This window comes from Diorhabda sublineata, chromosome 2 (genome assembly GCF_026230105.1).
Source record: "Diorhabda sublineata isolate icDioSubl1.1 chromosome 2, icDioSubl1.1, whole genome shotgun sequence".
In the NCBI taxonomy this organism is placed as follows: Eukaryota; Metazoa; Arthropoda; class Insecta; order Coleoptera; family Chrysomelidae; genus Diorhabda; species Diorhabda sublineata.
This window is the reverse complement of record NC_079475.1, coordinates 20,790,769-20,808,701: the sequence shown is the minus strand read 5'-3', so window position 1 is coordinate 20,808,701 and position 17,933 is coordinate 20,790,769. Positions and strand designations below refer to the sequence as shown.

At 32.6% G+C, this 17,933-nt stretch overlaps 1 protein-coding gene across 1 annotated transcript in view; it reads right to left on the bottom strand.

Annotated features, from left to right (window-relative positions):
• Nucleotides 1–17,933, bottom strand: part of LOC130452769 (nuclear cap-binding protein subunit 1-like) — a 40,858-nt gene that overhangs the window by 2,786 nt on the left and 20,139 nt on the right. The window contains 2 exon segments of the mRNA XM_056792198.1: nt 1,430–1,631; nt 1,828–2,198. Coding sequence (XP_056648176.1) covers nt 1,430–1,631; nt 1,828–2,198 — 573 coding nt within the window.

The window sequence follows — 17,933 nt, the reverse complement described above, 5'->3', positions numbered from 1 at the left end:
TTTTTTTGTCAAAAAGCACTTCTCTTCATCAATGTAATCTCTTTCAAGAGCAATACAATCAATCCAACATTTCTCTAACTTCTCGATGCCGTGCTTGTAGGAGGATTTGTGTTTTGACTCAAAATAGACTTCAGTTTCAGCAATTGCTTCTTTATTTGGGTTGAATTTCTTACCGACGAGCATTTATTTGAAATCAGTGAATATACAATAGTCACTGACGGCTAGATCTGGACTATACAGTGGATGAGAAAGTAATTCGAAGTTTAATTCGTTCAATTTAACCATCGTTGTCATCAATTTGTGAATACGTGCATTATGCTTGATGAAACGGTGATTTTATCTTCGACATATTTTTGCATTAAAGCGATCCAACAATTCTATGTAGGATTCGCTATTGATTGCCTCTCCATTTTGAAGATGGTCGATGAACAATATTCCATGCGCATCTCAAAATACTGAAGCCATAACCTCCTCAGCTGACTGTTGTGCCTTTGGACGCTTCGGACGTGGTTCACCGGTTGCAACCACTAAGATGATGATCATTCTGATTTCGGAGTGAAGTCATGGATCCATGTGTCATGCATTGTCACATATCGACGCAAAAAATCTGATTTATTACGTGTAAACATGGTCAAACTCAGTTATCTCAAGCAATTTCATTTTACGATTTGATATAAGCAATTTGTGGACTTTTTTTGATGTTTTCTGGAGTAACCATCTCACTAGGTCGAGCAGAACCTTCACTATCATCGGTGTCTGTACGACTACGTTTAAAATCAGCAAACCGCTAAAAAATGGTTCTTTTCGATGGAGCAGAGTCCGAATAACACTTTTGAAGCCATTGCTGAGCTTGTACAGTATTTTTTTTATCAAGAAGCGTTAATAAATTAACACACGAGATTGTTTTGAAAATAACGAAAGTAGATTCACCTAAATTGCTGTCACTTTTATCTGACTAAGTTGAAATTCATAAACGTCATATGGATTTGAAAATGGTAGCGCCATATGTGCGTCAGTCAGTCATACGATTTATTAAGTGACGTTATAAATACATTGACCTAAGTAGGAACAACATAAGAACATGGTTTGTAACTGTCAATTGAATTATTAAAATTGAGAAGCATCGGCAAATGTAACTTGTCTAGAGAATATGGTGAAATACCAGAACCCATATTTTCGGTATTCACCGAGACACTAGTTATCCGTGGCAGAGTACTCGTGTTGATTGGAATTGTGGAATGAAAAGTGGAGAATTGCCCTCCTTGAAGATGTCTCAAATACAGGCATCTATGTTCAGGGACTACTTGAAGAGCTCTAACATACATGTCCAGCCCAGCTCTAACAAATGGGGGACATGATAAATCTCTTATGTCACAGAGCATGCACAACCCACATTTTAGTCTTTCTTTATATCTGTTCATCTATTTACCTTGTTTTTTCTTTGATTCGTCATCTTCAGATTCACTGTCACTTGATTCAGCACGAGCAAGTTTTTCTCTGGCCTCGTTAAGTTCTCCACCAAGTTTTATAACATGTTTATTCATTTTTTTAATTGTTAAATGCAATATTTCCCACAGATACATTTTAGTAAACTCGCTAGTCATTTCTTTGGAAAATATCCAATTGGCTACCTGTAAAAAATGACGAACTTAAATTTTGCTAAAAAAAATTAAGTTGATTTCACGAATAGTAGTGGATTAATGAACAGTAAATGGAGGTAGTTAATAGAATGAATAAATTACACTCCTAAAACAAGTATTTTTTAATAAAATATAAAGTAAAACAAATTTTGTATTCGAAATCAGAGTGAAAATTATAAATACTCACTGCTGAACATTCCACAATTTGAGTTTTCAACATTTTATCAACTAAAACGATCATCATCTGTTGATGATTATGCCATAATTCAAACATATTTCTCAATATACATATTTGAGCGGCTTCTGATTCTGCTAATATTTTGAAAACATAATGAAACTTCGATATAGCTGCAAAACTATGAGAAAAACTTTTCGAACCCAAATTTAGCAAAGTTTGTACGAAAACATCGATTTTAAGAGGATTAAATCGTCCATCGGCTTCTTCTTCTGTTCGAGGATTGGGCAGATCTTTCAAAACAGCTAAAACTTCTTCGGGGGTACATTTTTGTCGAATTGAGACGACAAGTTTATGAGCAGCTTCGGTACCAGGTAAGGCAGCTGAAAATAAGACAATCTAAAATTAAACAAAACCACATCTGCATACACAACATCGAATATCACCTACAATTTTACATATTCCTATGAAAAGTGAAAAAGTGAGATATTATTTATAAACTGAAATCAACGTTTATAACTTCTACTTGAAGATTTTCTCTTTAACTTTATCATAGGTTCATCACACAGAGAACGGTATAGAGCACTACAGAATATTTCATAATATATAGTGTTATCATATCATAGATTAGAAATCAAATTATGCGAGAAAGAATTACTTGTCAGTCAAACAACCTATCTAGCCAAGTCACAATCTAGACACGTATAGCGTGGCAAGACAAGTTCAAGTAACAGAACAGGTGAGCAGCACCGTGTGTAACATTACACTAACCATTTGGAGCTACTTTTGACCCCCCCCCCATAACTTAAAAAACTATTTCACATAAACGTGTCAAATTTGGCTCACATATGTGCTTCAAATTTCATAAACATTTCAAACGGATATTTAGATATTAACGTCCAGAAATCGTCATTTTTATCACTAACTGACCTATCATCGTCATCATCAAAACTCTAACCCAGTTCCAGATGACCTATAAACTTCAAATTTGGCATGTAGATAGGTATTTGAGTGAATACAAAGGAATAAATCAGAATATATACTCGTATATAGTTATTTTCCTAACAAGTGCAGAAAGTGATACTTTCCCGCACGCGACTGCAGTTGTCCCGAACGACGCGGAGCGGAGTTCGGGCAAGCGGTCAAATGCGGGAAAGACACTTTACGCATGAGTTAGGAACATTATTTTTTCTACGACCGTATATACAAAAAAGTATACCAACCCGTTTTTCAAAAATTATTTTATTCCAACAAACATAATAGTATACAAAACTTTAACTAAAAACTACTAATTATTATAAATATTAATATTGTAAACACAATTTGTTGCATTCTGTAGTGTCCAGTGGTTATTTGGTTTCAACTGGAAGGTAGATGACGTCGATGAGGATGGCATCGGTTGCAGGTCGCATAACGATGACGGTGACGGCAACGGTTTTAAGTCATTTGGCAGGTAACAGCTCGGAATTAGTTCCATTTGCAGCCTTCAAAATGGCTTCGGGAAGTTCTTCGTCGGATAAATCCATTAATATTATTGTATCGGATTCGGTTTAATGTGGTTTAATTTAGAAGAAGATTGCACTTTGGTCACTTCGGTCACTTCCAAGACGTTTTGAACAACTTTGACGTTTTAGTAACAATTACATGGTTATGTAAAAAATATCTGTATTATTTTATATTTTCAAAAAATTAAAAATGCTACAAAAAGCTAGAAAAAGTTTAAATTTTATTTGATGGACTATTTCGTAAATATTTATTTACATGTACTAACAATAGTTATAATCTCAGAAGCAAAAAACTATCTAATAAGGTAAAAATTTGTATAATTTTACTTTCCCGCACTAGTGCGGGAAAGTGACACTTTCAAAACTAAAATGCGTGCGGGAAAGTGGGTTGAAACGCACGGTCCTAGAAAAAATCATTTTATTATAATTTTCCACTTGATTCTATTAGAAACATTTGACTTATACTTAGTGCCTGTAACTATAATAGATGTAAGAATTAACTATTAGCTAGCTATTATTGTCAGATCATTTTACTTATAAATAATTAAATAATAGGTATTTCGGTACACGGCACGCGGTACGATGCCAGAGGAACGAGGTAGGAGCGGTGCGATAAAACCTTGACGCGAACGTGTCCGAGCGAGTGGCAACCGCGCCGGTGTTCGTGTGTATTTTGGGAAGAAGGCATAAGAGAAAGACAAAAATATTAAAATCAAAGTTGGAGAAATTTTTTTTAATTGTTTATAGCAAATTAAAATTTTATATTTAACAAAAATACGTATAAGCAAATAGGCTTCTATATTTAAATAGTTTTTTACATATTTTTCAATATTTTTGTGAAGGTGGCATTTTCGATTTAAACTAGATGGACAGTTTTTATTGAAATGCTCTGTATATGAACTAATTTAGCTACTTGGAATAAAAAATCAGTACGATTTTGTGATTTCTTAATTTTTACCAATTTCTTTGATTTTCCAGAGAAAATGTTCTTACAAAACATTTTCTAGAAATTTTAAAAGCTCTGAAACAATTTGGAATGAAAAGTTTTCTGGGACCCAAAAATTTTAAGGTTGAGACATACTGCAAAAATCATAATGAATTTATCGCTATTGCAAATGAAATCTACGACCTCTAAAAATAATTTTAAATTTCCTTCTTTTCTATAACTTTAGACTGTTATCTTGAAAGATAGCTCATATATGTTTCACAAGAAAGTGTTGCGTGTAAATATTATACTTTACAAAAATAGTTCAATGGCACTTGTATAATTATGAACTTTTACTAAGTAAACTGTTTTATCTGATCATCAGGATGTTGATGAACATTTATCTAACCATCTCAGTAATCCGAGCAACTAAAATTTATATATAATGAAACTAAAGATTTATGTACACAGGGTGGTTACTCGTTCGTAGGTCCATAGGTTTACATGAAATTAATCGTATATTATTCAAGCGAGCGATAATTCGAGTGTTGCTACTTAAGTTTTGAAATAGACAGAAAAACGAATATCTATAATTGAATATGCCATAAAGGTACCACCAAATTATATGATTTGAACGTTGACATCGTAATTTATTTTTGATCTGCGGGAATAAGGATACTAAACAAGGCCTGTATAGCAGATGACCCATCAATTCGATGTTTCGACTGTTTAAAAATGTTTTTGTGTGAGCTGATGTGTGAGAGCTCGCACTGTCTTGGTGGAGAATGATTCGTCTTCTGCGATTTGTTTCCCTGATTTTTTAGATCACTTTTGGCAAAAAAATGCTGGTGCACCATTCAGAATTAACCGTTCTTAGTTGCTCTAGTGGAACGGTGGTAACATGTCCAGTAATTCCGACAAATAGGCGACCATTTGGTTCGAAATGCTTCATGCGCTAACAACTTTTATTGAATTTGATTCGTCTTGTAAGACCCATATAGTCGATTGTTTAGTTTCGGGTTCACATGCATAGCTTCATGATTCGTTGTCTTTCACGATCTTATAGAAGTCTTCCTAAGGAACGAAATAAATTTTCAGCATTTCTTTGCACCGATCGACACGAGCTTCTTTTGAGTGATTGTCAAATTAAGCGGTATACAACGCGAAAAAATCTTTTTTACAGCCAAATGTTCATGCAATATTGAATATATGCGAATGGAACTAATGCCCTAGTATGCCTCAACCTCACGGTATGTCACATGACGACCTTGCGATATTAGTTCACGCACAGCATTTATGTTTCTTGGTACAGCAGCCGATTTTTGTCGACCTTCACGAAATTCATCCTGAATCAAAGTGCAACAACGATTGAATTCGAAAAATAAGCGAAACTCGGTACCTCGAGATGGTGTAAGTTTTTTCATTTGTTTGTAACTCTCCTTTAGACTAAGATGTTTCATTCATTGTTTTTTAAAGCTTATTCGAAAGGATACGAAATAATTTTCTAGAGAACTAATAGCAACAATTTCTAAAGTACTCGAAGAAAATGCTAATGAGAGTAGAAACGAAAGAAATACAGATATGGCTGGACCTGTACCAAAACAGAGAAGATTTAATTTCTACTTAAAGAGAACAGATAGGAAAGTGAAGACATTTTGTCAAAAGCCAAGCAGCAGTTTTTAAAGACCATTCAATTCACAAACGTGTATGTCAGGATTGTAAATGTAAGTAAATGTACAATTAAAGCGTTGTGTCAAAATTTTTATTTATAAATAACTTATTTTATACGGTTACAGTACTAAATTGGAATGCATCTTGGATATTCTGTTATTCTGTTTTTAGATCATTATAATATATTAATAAGTCAAATTTGCCATGGAGGTTTACTACTGTTTAAGTTTATTTTTAAATTTAAAACTCATGTTTAATTTTTTCTTGTAAACTGCTATATACAACCTATTGTTTATTTGAAATGGGGTGTTGAAACACCCCAGGATACCAATTACGTGACTGTAAAACCTCGATACCAATTGAGGGTTAACACCATACACTTTTATATACTTAGTTTCATTTCGTATTCAAATTTGATTTTCATGGAGAATCTAGGAGGAGAAAAAATCATAAGAGCTCTACTTGCTTCTCATATAATTAAATATATAATTATCAATAAAGTATATACTCCGATGAAATATTCGTCGAGAAGATTTAAAGAATACAATAACAGTTTTGTCAGTTATAAGAACATAAAATGAGATCCATTAAAAATTTAATCAATCATGGAGTAATTTCTGCAATTTGTTTCTCATCCTTCTTTTACAATGAAAATTTGGAAGTGAATGTGTTTAACATTTAGATAATCAGTGAAAAAAGTTGCCAAACAATGTGATTGATTACGAAATCGTTTAATTATAATATAAACTAAGGATCTCAATCTTTAAAGCTTGGGTAATTCGACAATTTCTGAAAACATGTCAGCATTAATGGAATCAAGGTCGAGATAATGTTAAGATACGAGATTTTATTAGGTAATAATGGTAATATAGTAGACAGACATTAGATCTCTGTAGTACGTTTATTTAGCGAATGGTTAATCACAAAAATATTGTTTGTATAGAATTTGTAAATCTTATACGAGGGTTGTCTGGAAGTTCCCGACCTCATCCTGAAGATGTAGACCGTTATCAATATAACTTGGGATATATTTGCACAAGCTCGAGATATTCTCACTAAAACTTCAGCATTAGTTTCTGCTCGACAATCGTTCGTCAGTCGTTGTGAAAATTTTTTTGAATATTGAAAAACTTGCTATAATTAATTGAAGCCGATTGAGATGGATTTCTACGATCACTCTGGTACTCCAAGACCTAAGAAGTTTCGTGCTGCTGGAAAAGTTCTTGCTCCAGTATTTTGGGATTGCCATGAACTATTCAAGATTGATTTTTTGGATAAGGGTAGAACAATATCTGGAGATTACTATTCGACATTACTGACCACTCTACGGGAAAAAATTAAAGAAAAAAGACACCGAAAGCTATCCAAAGGTGATTTGTTTTTGCAGGACAACGCCTCTGCACATAAATCTCATGTTGCCATGCAAAAAATTCGTGATTTAGAGTTTGAATTACTAGACACCCCCCTTATTCACCAGATTTGACTCCGTCCGACTATCATTTCATTCCTCAACTGAAAAAAGTTCAAAAGGTCGTGAATGTTCTTCCAACGAGGAGGTAATAAAAGCTGTGGAGGTCTGGTTTGCAGAGCAAGAAAGGTCTAGAGACGTTGCAGGTTCGCTGTAATAAATCTATCCAATTAATTAATAATGAAATTTTGTTTGGTTCTATAGTAGGTTAATATATCCTCGAATTAGGGCTTTATAAATATTATTTCTATTATTTGGATATGAGCATTATAAAAATAACTGAGTTGTGTTAGAATCTTGTATGTCAGTGTAATTATTACTGATTTGTGAAAACTATTTTGATAATAAAGAAAAAAATTTTAAATTTTCGTTCGAGTGATTGGAAACAATTTACAAAGAGGATTATGCCTGCTTCTTCCGTGTTACTTTTTCCTGGCGGTTATTATTTTTGTGAAATTTACTGGCCAATTATTTAATTTTAATAGTCAATTAACACAGAACAATCCACATATAATCACAACCTGCACATTTCCTATTTTTTTCTAACTTCCATTTATGAAAATCGTTGTATGAGAATTTCGATTTCAATTGTTGTAGAAAAAAAGAACAATCGGAAGAGTCCAGCAATTAATCTGAATATAGTCACATAATAATTGTTACGTATTCGCACTTCCTTTAGTTTTTATTCTTTCTATCCATTCTGTAACGCGTAAGCATGCTAATAATTGCTATTGTTGTACAATAAATGTATCAAGTGAAAGTGAACATACAGGGTGTTTCTAAATTCATGCGAAAAAATTCACGAAGTGATTTCTCGTATGACATCAAGATTAGTCTTTCCACAACCCTTTCCGAGATATCACCCTTAAAATATGGTGACTGAAATTGAGTTTTTTTTTTAGTGATGCTAGAAACTTGGAATATTCGTGCACCCGCAAGCGACTAACTACAAGTATTTTTTGAATATTCCTGTTACTTTTTATGTGGGTGAAATTAGCAGCCCTTACTTTATTTCAAATCAAAAATTTTTTCAAGTTGAAGTTTGATGAAAAAAATTATTAGTTACAATACTTGTTTTATTAAAAAATATTTTTAATTCTTAAATTCTTTTCCCAAAATCTATAACTGTAGCAAAAAAAATAAATATCATAATCTATTTTTTTTTTTGATAAATTGAGTAAAAAACAGTGAAGATGTGAAATGTGATACCTTGTATTTAATTCCAGTTGTAGAATAGTAGGCGGTTCAAATTGTAGTGGGCTGATGTCAAACATTGTTATGGATAATTACAGTGAAACCTTTTTAACTCGAAACTCAAGGGACAAGCAATCTATTTCGAGTTAAAGGAGTTTAGAGTAAGGGAAGATTCGAGATAAAGAGGTAAAATAAATTTACTTCGAGTTACAAAGGTTAACATTTTTTAATGAATTTTATTCTTGTCTATTTTACACAATTTAAATGAATAAAACCGTTATTTTTCTTTGAGATTTTGATTTACGAGATTGAAGATCTATGATATCGATGTTACGAGGATATTTTGAAAAATTATTAGCCTACTAGGGAACCAAACAAAATTTCAATGTCAAAATATTTTATTACTCAACATATTCTCCTCTTAATTGGATATATTTATTACAGCGAACCTGCAATGTCTCTAGATTTTTCAAAAAAAATGTTTCTTCTTGCTCTGAAAACCAGACCTCCACAGCTTTTATTACCTCCTCGTTGGAAGAAAATTTACGACATTTTAAACTTTCTTTCAGTTGAGAAAAGAGATGATAGGCGGACGGAGCCAAATCTGGTGAGTAAGGGGGGTGTTCTAGTCATTCAAACCCCAAATCACGAATTTTTTATATGGCATCATGAGATTTGCGTGCAGGCGCGTTGTTCTGCAAATACAAAACACCTTTAGATAGCTTTTCGTTTTCTCTTTAATTTTTTCCCGTAGAGTGATCAATAATGTCGAATAGTAATCTCCAGTTATTGTTCAATCATGATTACTCCATGAGCAATCCCAAAAAACTGAAACAAGAACTTTTCCAGCAGATAAGTCTACATCGTTTTCAAATCGAGCAAAGATCGAACGCGATGCTTCTACCCTTGCACGCTTTTGGTCAACATTCAATCATTTGGGGATCCATTTTGCAGCAATTTTTCTCATATCCAAATTGACGTGAACTATATGATGAACGCGTTCGTATAAAATATTAAGTGCTTCAGATATCGGCTTTTCTGAGGTATTGTGGCTCTTGCGGACCTATGAATAGATACGTTACCGTTATGTAAGAAGACAATCATAAGTAGCTTCCCCCAACATTTTTTTGTAATGCCTATTATAGAACTGAATTGGTATATCCAAAACCCGTAATTGTGGCTAACCTTTTGCAGGTAATGAACTAAAATTATGTCTTCAGTATCCCAAGAAATGGTTAGCATGCTGATGGTCGTATCTTGTTTTTCGTCGGTGGTGAACTTCGTGTTTCTACTCCTTGCTCTGCTCATTCTATTTAAAGTATCTCTTATCGACAGACCAGTTTTACATAATACAACAATTCGACTCTTAGTTGGGACACATGGCAAGTTCTAAGTACTCTAGGTATTTCACTTTAATTTAAAAAATCATAACAAAATTTAAATCTAAATCCTACTAATTTCTAAGCCACCTATGTATAAATCACATCCTTTTGCCATTAGGGGTTATCTACCCTGAAAATTTTACAGAAGTTTTCATATTATAAATTATTTTCATATAATGGATAACTTGATTTCAAAAATTTTGTTACTCTCGTCCTTTTTCATAAAATTTGTCATTTTCAAAGAAAAGTGTAATAACCAAAAACGTGTGTTCAGCAATGCTTAAAAAGTTGCAAAAAAGTCAAGATGTGGCTATGAATTTATACATAAAATCCAATGGTTCTAGTAATTCAATTGATTCAAGTGGAAAATTCCCAATCAGTGAACAAGTGGATATTTAATTGTTTTTAGATACTTGCTGAATTGCAAATTGTTAAATTTAATAAATAAACTCATAGGAAAGTCTTAGTTTTTTGGAACTTTTTGAATAACATTGTTGAAAACACGTTATTGGTTATTCGACTTTTTCTTGAAAATGACAACGTATTAAGAAAAATTACATGAATAAAAGAAATTTTTGAACTAAATTATCCATGGTATGAAACTAAAATTTTGTAAACCAACTGACAGATAAAAAACATATTAAATTTTTTGGGGTGGGTCACCCCCAATTTACGCCCTAGAATGATTCGATCACGTTCTGGCTCCTATTACTTAACGCACTTAACAGTCTAGAATTTTTGGTCTCCACTCTGAGGTTCTATAACTACTCAGGATACAGAGGTAAAGTGCCCCAGTCGTCATTTTTGGGCTCCCTATACCTTGTATCGGTTCTCATGTACTACACCCTGTATAATCGGTCACAGTATGACGTGATGGTAAATAATTGTTTAGATTCATAAATGGGTGATGAGCAAATAAAACTGATCAGCAGTCGTACCTCGACAAATCTTATTTTCTGGAAGAGAAGCAAAAAATTTAAGAATCATTGTACAATTCGAAAGAGCAAATTTATTTCTTATCTAAAAAACTTGTGTTACATACAAAAAATTATGAACTTATTGAGTCGTCCTCGTACTCACAGTAAATTAATAGCTTGGCTAATAAACGTACCCGACTATCTAGAATAATTGCAATTATGTGAACAAATTAAAAAAAAAAAACATAATTTCGTAAACAAAGAAAGATCGAAACCAAAGATTATTCAAAAGAAACATCAATGGAAAGTCATTAATGCTGGGCTTAGATTAAACATGGAATAAGAAATACGACGGAATGATCATTCAATGTAAATAAGACAGCGAAAAAGTCTTAAGTTGCACAGCATAGAAAACTCATATTTATTCTCACAACCATGGGTAGAACGTCCTCCACAATGCAAGACGTAACTTAAGTCAAAACCGTATTGAGTTCTTTTTTGTAGAAAAATTAGAATGTTGTTTCATCCTTCGGTAACATAATTATTTGAAATAATATTTTGGAATTCCTATTATAAACCAAGAATGAAGTTGAGAGAGAAATATTAGTTTCTGACATATAAAAATTTTTTTTCACTCTGGAATATCATCTATATTTAGGAGGTTCGCGATAGTATATATAAAATAATGGCAAAATTAAATATTATTTATGGCACATAATTTAAATTTAAAAGTAATTCATAATTTTTGTTTATAATATTCTTTAACTTTTTGCAATACGTTGTCGTCGTATTTGCGGCATTACAATGCTAACATTAAATCCACTGTCGCAAGCAAAATAGTTTGTGTTTATCTTATGGTGTTTATGATAAGTTCATCATGTTTACGAGGATGGTCCCAGGAAAACCTGATCTGACCTAGAAATGGTGGTAGTTGCTTGAAAAATACCACTGTATTAGAATTTACGCAAACTACACAGCATATTCAATTTTTAAGATGCCACGTTGTTTAGTATTTGTTTGGCAGTCATCAATAATGAACGTTTTCAGTCAATTTGTAAACATTGAAAAAATTGGTCATTGTTAGGAGATACTATACTTTTATTCGAAAAGCCTTAGCCCAACCAATATAAAAGCTGAACAAGACTCTACACTGGGTGAGACTGCTCCTTCGATAAAAACAGTGAAATATTGGGTAGTAGAATTTAACGAGTTCGTACGAGCTACGAAGACCAGCATCATAATGGTCGACCAAATGAGTGATGACTCCAGGAAATCCACAAAGCGGTACTATCTGAAAATCGTCGACTGAAAATGCGCAAGCTAACAGACATAGTAGGCAATCCAATTTGATTATGAGAAAGCTGTGCGCAAATGAGTACCGCTGTTGCTCACAAAAACAGCGTCGTGAAGATGTTTACATCGAGTGTTTGGTAATTTTTCACAGAAATAGTGGCGAATTTTTGCGGCGTTTCATAACCATACCCAAAACAAAAGAACAATCAAAACAATAGACTGAAATGGGAGAATCGGCTCAAAAGAATTTTCATTGACTATATTGAAATAGGCAAAACTTTGATCGGCGTGTATTCTATTCGCCATATCATATCACCAAGAGGTGATGTCAGCAGTTTTGAGGAGCTTAACGAGCTAAAAGGAGTTTACGTTGAAAACTAAATACGAGGATGTATTGATATCTAGTTAGCCTAGACCAGTTCCATGTATAAACAAAATATTGCGTTACCATAGCAACGAACAATAACTTATTAGAAGTGTCAGTGTAAAGTTTGACTCCAAAAAAGTAAATCAAAGTTACGCAATAAATTAACCTAAAAAAGATGTCCACCTAAATTGTGAATATCGAAAAATTGGAGAATCAAGCCATCATCAAGTACGTGCATCCTCCCCTACCGGGAAGGCCAGTTTCTGTGTCAGTTCCCGAAAATATCGATGCAGTTCATGACATGATTTTATTAGACCGTCGAATTGGGCTAAAACGGATATCTGAAGCACTAAATATCCCAAATGTTTGAATGTTGACCAAAAGCGTGCAAGGATAGAAGCATCGCGTTCGATATGTGCTCGATTTGAAAACGATGTAGACTTCTTAAACCGAATTGAAGCAAGAAACAAAGCAACAATCGATGGAATGGCGACACTCTGGTTCTCTAAGACCTAAGAAGTTCTCCAAGACCAACGCCCTTGCACACAAATCTCATGTTGCCATGCAAAAAATTCGTGATTTGGGGTTTGAATTATTACAACACCCCCCTTATTCACCAGATTTGGCTCCATCTGACTATCGTCTCTTTTCTCAACTGAAAAAAAGTTTAAAAGGTCGAAAATTTTCTTCCAACGAGAAGGTAATAAAGGCTGTGGAGGTCTGGTTTGCAGAGCAAGAAGAACCATTTTTTTAAAGGTCTAGAGACGCTGCAGGTTCGCTGTAATAAATGTATCCAATTAAGAGGAGAATATGTTTAGTAATAAAATATTTTGACATAGAAATTTGATTTGGTTCTATAGTAGGCTAAGAATTTTTCAATGTATCCTCGTATATTTGTTTCCAAAATTTTTGTGTTTTCTTTGTTAAACCATCCTCATATCATTAAAATTGAAATTTTAAGAACTATTTGGAAATATATTCCATGTAATGTAATCTGAATAAAAAAATTAAAGATATTGTAAGCGTTTAGATATAAATTACATACATACATTCGCGATCTGATACATAAATTTATTGAAAGGCATTTTGAAACCTTGAAAACAACCATACAATAAGCAAAAAGACTTGACAGTAAGAAAACAACACAATGGTAATGAATCATGGAGAATCATGAACAATGCATACCAACACCAAATAATTAAGTTTTGTGTCAAATTTGACAGCTTAATATCCACTTATGCTGGCAGATCCACAGAGCTATGAACTTCAAATAGACAAGTGATTTAATCTGGGGTCATCTATGTGGAACGTCTATAAAGGTGATTTGTGTTCACTCTCCTACATTAATTAGTTCTCCGAAGATGAATATATAAGCTCGGAGTATATATTTTCGGAAACGTGACTGAAATTGAGAGAGCTGACCGGTTTCAATATTGTTGAATCTCTTCAGAAGCTTCTAATACCGTTATACAGAGCATTCAAGAAAAGCAATAATTATATTTTAACCACTCTGAAGAGATTCAATTCAGAATAAAATCCTGTCAGTGGATTACCCCTCTCTGCTGTAGTTGCGGGTCATTAAAGATGACGATATCTACAAACACATTCTCCGATTAAATGTCATTTCAACATGACATTTCAAATATTGTTGGTTTTCTATTGTTTTATTGCGATTTATTCTATTATTATGGAAAACCAATTATTTGTACTAAAATTCACAATAAGAAAAACAAGATTTAAATACTTTCGACTTTGTTATCAATTATTACGTGGTGCTAGACGTTATTATTCAAATCACTCCTCAAAAAAATTAATTCTTACTTCTTGTTTTTTTGACCATAAACACGTTCGCTGAAGCGTAAAGCCGAGTTCACACACGATACAAGAGCAAACAGAGACGCTTCTACGGTAATTCGATGTTGAAAGTAAGTTGTAAAGTAGGGATGAATTGCATTGGGAATCTCCTGTCGAACTTATGAAAAAAATAAATATATAATTTAGTCATAATTCTGTTTTTGTTCGGCGAATATCTTGAACGGGATATTGTTCCAAGTAACTAATAAACATTTAGGATTTCAATATTGAGAAAAAAATTGTGACTATGTTAAAAACAACGGGGTGTAAAATCAGCAGCGAGTACCTCTAATTTGAATGTGAAATTAATGGAAAATGTGAATTAACAAAATGTTTTTTAGTTTGTTTTTCATAAGTTTCCAAGTAAGTAGGTTTATTGTTAGTCTTCATACAACATTAGGTACTTTCAATATATTCATTTTTAATAAAGAAAAACATCATTTTGAAATGGATATTAGACAGACCTGTGATTTAAAATTTTTTAATTTCAATTTTGAGGAAATGAGTAACTCATTTTACTTTGGTAAATTTAGTATAATAAGATGTATTCGAGTTTTTCAGGATGGTCGTATTAAAATTTTTCCATAATTTTGAAAATTCACGTATCAATATTTACTTTTTTCTGCTTCATAATTACACTATATATAGTTTACTTGAAAATTATTTTGATTTTAGGTTTCTATAATTTGAAATTTTGTTTTAAAGCATATTTATAATATTGACGTTTCGACTACTTTCAGTCTTTATCAAAATATATTTGACACTGACAATTTGCGTATCAATATAATAAAAAAATAAAAATAAAACTACATTAACGAAACACGGAATATTAAATTAAAAAAAAGACATTCGATTATGAAAATTCAAAAATTCTTGAAACGGAATCAAATTCACGTAAAAAAGATTGAATATACATTTTTTTCATTAAAACTTCTTGAGCTCTTGGGTTGATTTTAATGTGGATTTTATTGCATCTTTAAAAAAATTATTTTAACAAGCATTTTATTTCATATTTTAGAGTTTTCGTAATGGGATTGGAATTAAGCACAAAAGTGTACCAACTCTAATATATTCCGATCTTTCGAATACTTATATTCATCGTCTCGAATCAATTAATAATCAAACAAATATTAAGCGTATTATTAGATATGAATATTTCTAACAAGCGTCAATTTGAAATATTGATTTTTGAAGTTGATGAATCTAATGTTTTTTTAGAAGATTTAACGAAATTGATTCTCAGATGATGAATACATAATTATTCGAAAGCTAGGAATATATTAGAGTTAGTACACTTTGGTGTTTAATTTTGCCACAATCTCTCTACGAAAATGCTCGATGATTTAAGTGACAAACCTGAGATGAAGTAACTGTTAATAATTGATGGTAAAGAATTTGCAAGGTATTCAGTCGATATCTTTGAAAAACTAAATCAATGCAGTCCATATGGATGGTATAAATTAAATTTTAGCATTACTCCTATTATATACTATGTAAAAAAAACTGAAACTGGTGGATTTTGAGCTGGTTTGCTGATAATCTTAAAGTAGACATTAAAACGAACAAAATAAAAAAATTGTGTTACGTCATGAGGGAGAAATTTCCTCCCTCATGACACACTTTACGAAATATCTTGCCTAACTCCCCCGGCCAAAAAAATTGGTTTGCGTAAATTTTTTCTGAAAAAGAATGAGAGGAGTTTTCAGATTGATAGCTCCTGGACTATAGGTAACGATACAGACGTGGGATTTTCAAACGATACTTACTTAAAGCCATTCCTGTTACATTTTTTACTTTAATTTTGACATTGGATAGGTAAAAAAATAATTCTATTACGATTTACCTATATTTTTGTTACAAAACTTTTTAATGACACAGATATATCCAGTTCTATGATATATCTGGTCTATTATATATTACAGACGTTACGCAAAGTTACTACCGGAATAAAAACTAGTATATAAAAAGCAGTTATCAGTAATAAAGTCATATAAGAAGTAATCGAGATCTATATCGATTCATTTTACGCAAAACATGATATGCGATTTTCAAACATTATATTTATGGCTTTCAGTTGATAAGTACTACTTGGGAAGTAGCTGCAATAACAAACAGAAGACCATCGACATCAACCACAGAATATTCAGGAAACGGGAGATATTTTCGTCATATACCAGCTGGACCATCATCAGTGCAATTAGAAGATTGGGAGGTACAATTTTATAGGTTGAGTTAATAGGTTTTAGATAACCTCAGTCTCTGAAGACGATAACTTGGTTGTCGAAACGCGCGTTACACAATATAGCAGGTTATCTCTCTCAGTCAGACACTAGTAAAGTAATACTCATACATATACATATCATTGGTGTACATAATCAAACGAATCATTAAGATTTGGCAGACAGGGTGCTTAGAACTAAGTTAGTATTTCTGGAACCGTTGATGATATTCATACTGAACACACTGTTTATACTACCACTACACCAACACTCACAATTACACTGTCTGACGTGACTTTCGATAACATAGTTATCGTCTTCAGAGACTGAAGGTAAACTAAAACCTAATGACTTGACTTACGTGTTTTATACTGAATTTTCTCACGTGAAGATTCCCACCAAGGAGGTTTTCCCGCTGGAATACATTTTCGCGGGAGAAGGTTAATTGGTGGGCACATTCAGTATAAAATAAGTAATTCAAGTTGTTAGGTTTGTAACTAGACTTTGTAATTGTGACTGTTGGTGTAGTGGTAGTGTAAAGAGTGTTTTCAGTAGGGTGCTCAGAAGCTTAATGTCAGAATATCTGCAGCAAATAGAAAAGGTTAAAAATCTATTCTAAACACAATTTTTTATTTTAAAAGCATAGAAACGGAGGATAGTATCCCAAAACTTTATTTAAACTTAAACTTCTACATATATTCGTTTATTCCTAATGACAGGTGAAAAATTCTTATGATTGAGCCCGTGTTTTACCTTTATTTTGTATTAATCAATCTTTTTATATTTTATAGACCGGCTTGCGAGAAGCGATTCACCAAGCATTATTACGAGAAGGATATTGGGAACCCCATTTACGCGAAAGGTTGGCAATTGCTCAACTAATTGGTCGCCGAGACCAAGCTACACCTTTTGGAGATGTAGCCGTAATTGCAAGAGGTCAACTGTATAATATTCAAGCGGGTAACTTCATGTTATTGCAAGATAGTTATCAAAACGACTGTGACGATTGTTACAATCCAAGGAGGTGCGACAGACACGACTGTCAGGTATTTTATTTTTGTAATTAGTATTATCAGCCCAATATTTGTGAGAGTTTCCTACAACTTAATGAAACATTTTGTCACAATAAAGATAAAAGACAAATTATCCCAGTTTAAATGTATCCTATCTGGCAGACTACTGGAACTTTATTTATTGTGTTTAATCCAAACTTCTATACTAGAACAAGTATAATTACGAATGACTTTAATCTTATAATACGAGTAGGTACAACAAAAATTGCACAATCAAAATGCTGCAAATTTCCAACAGAATCAACCAAAT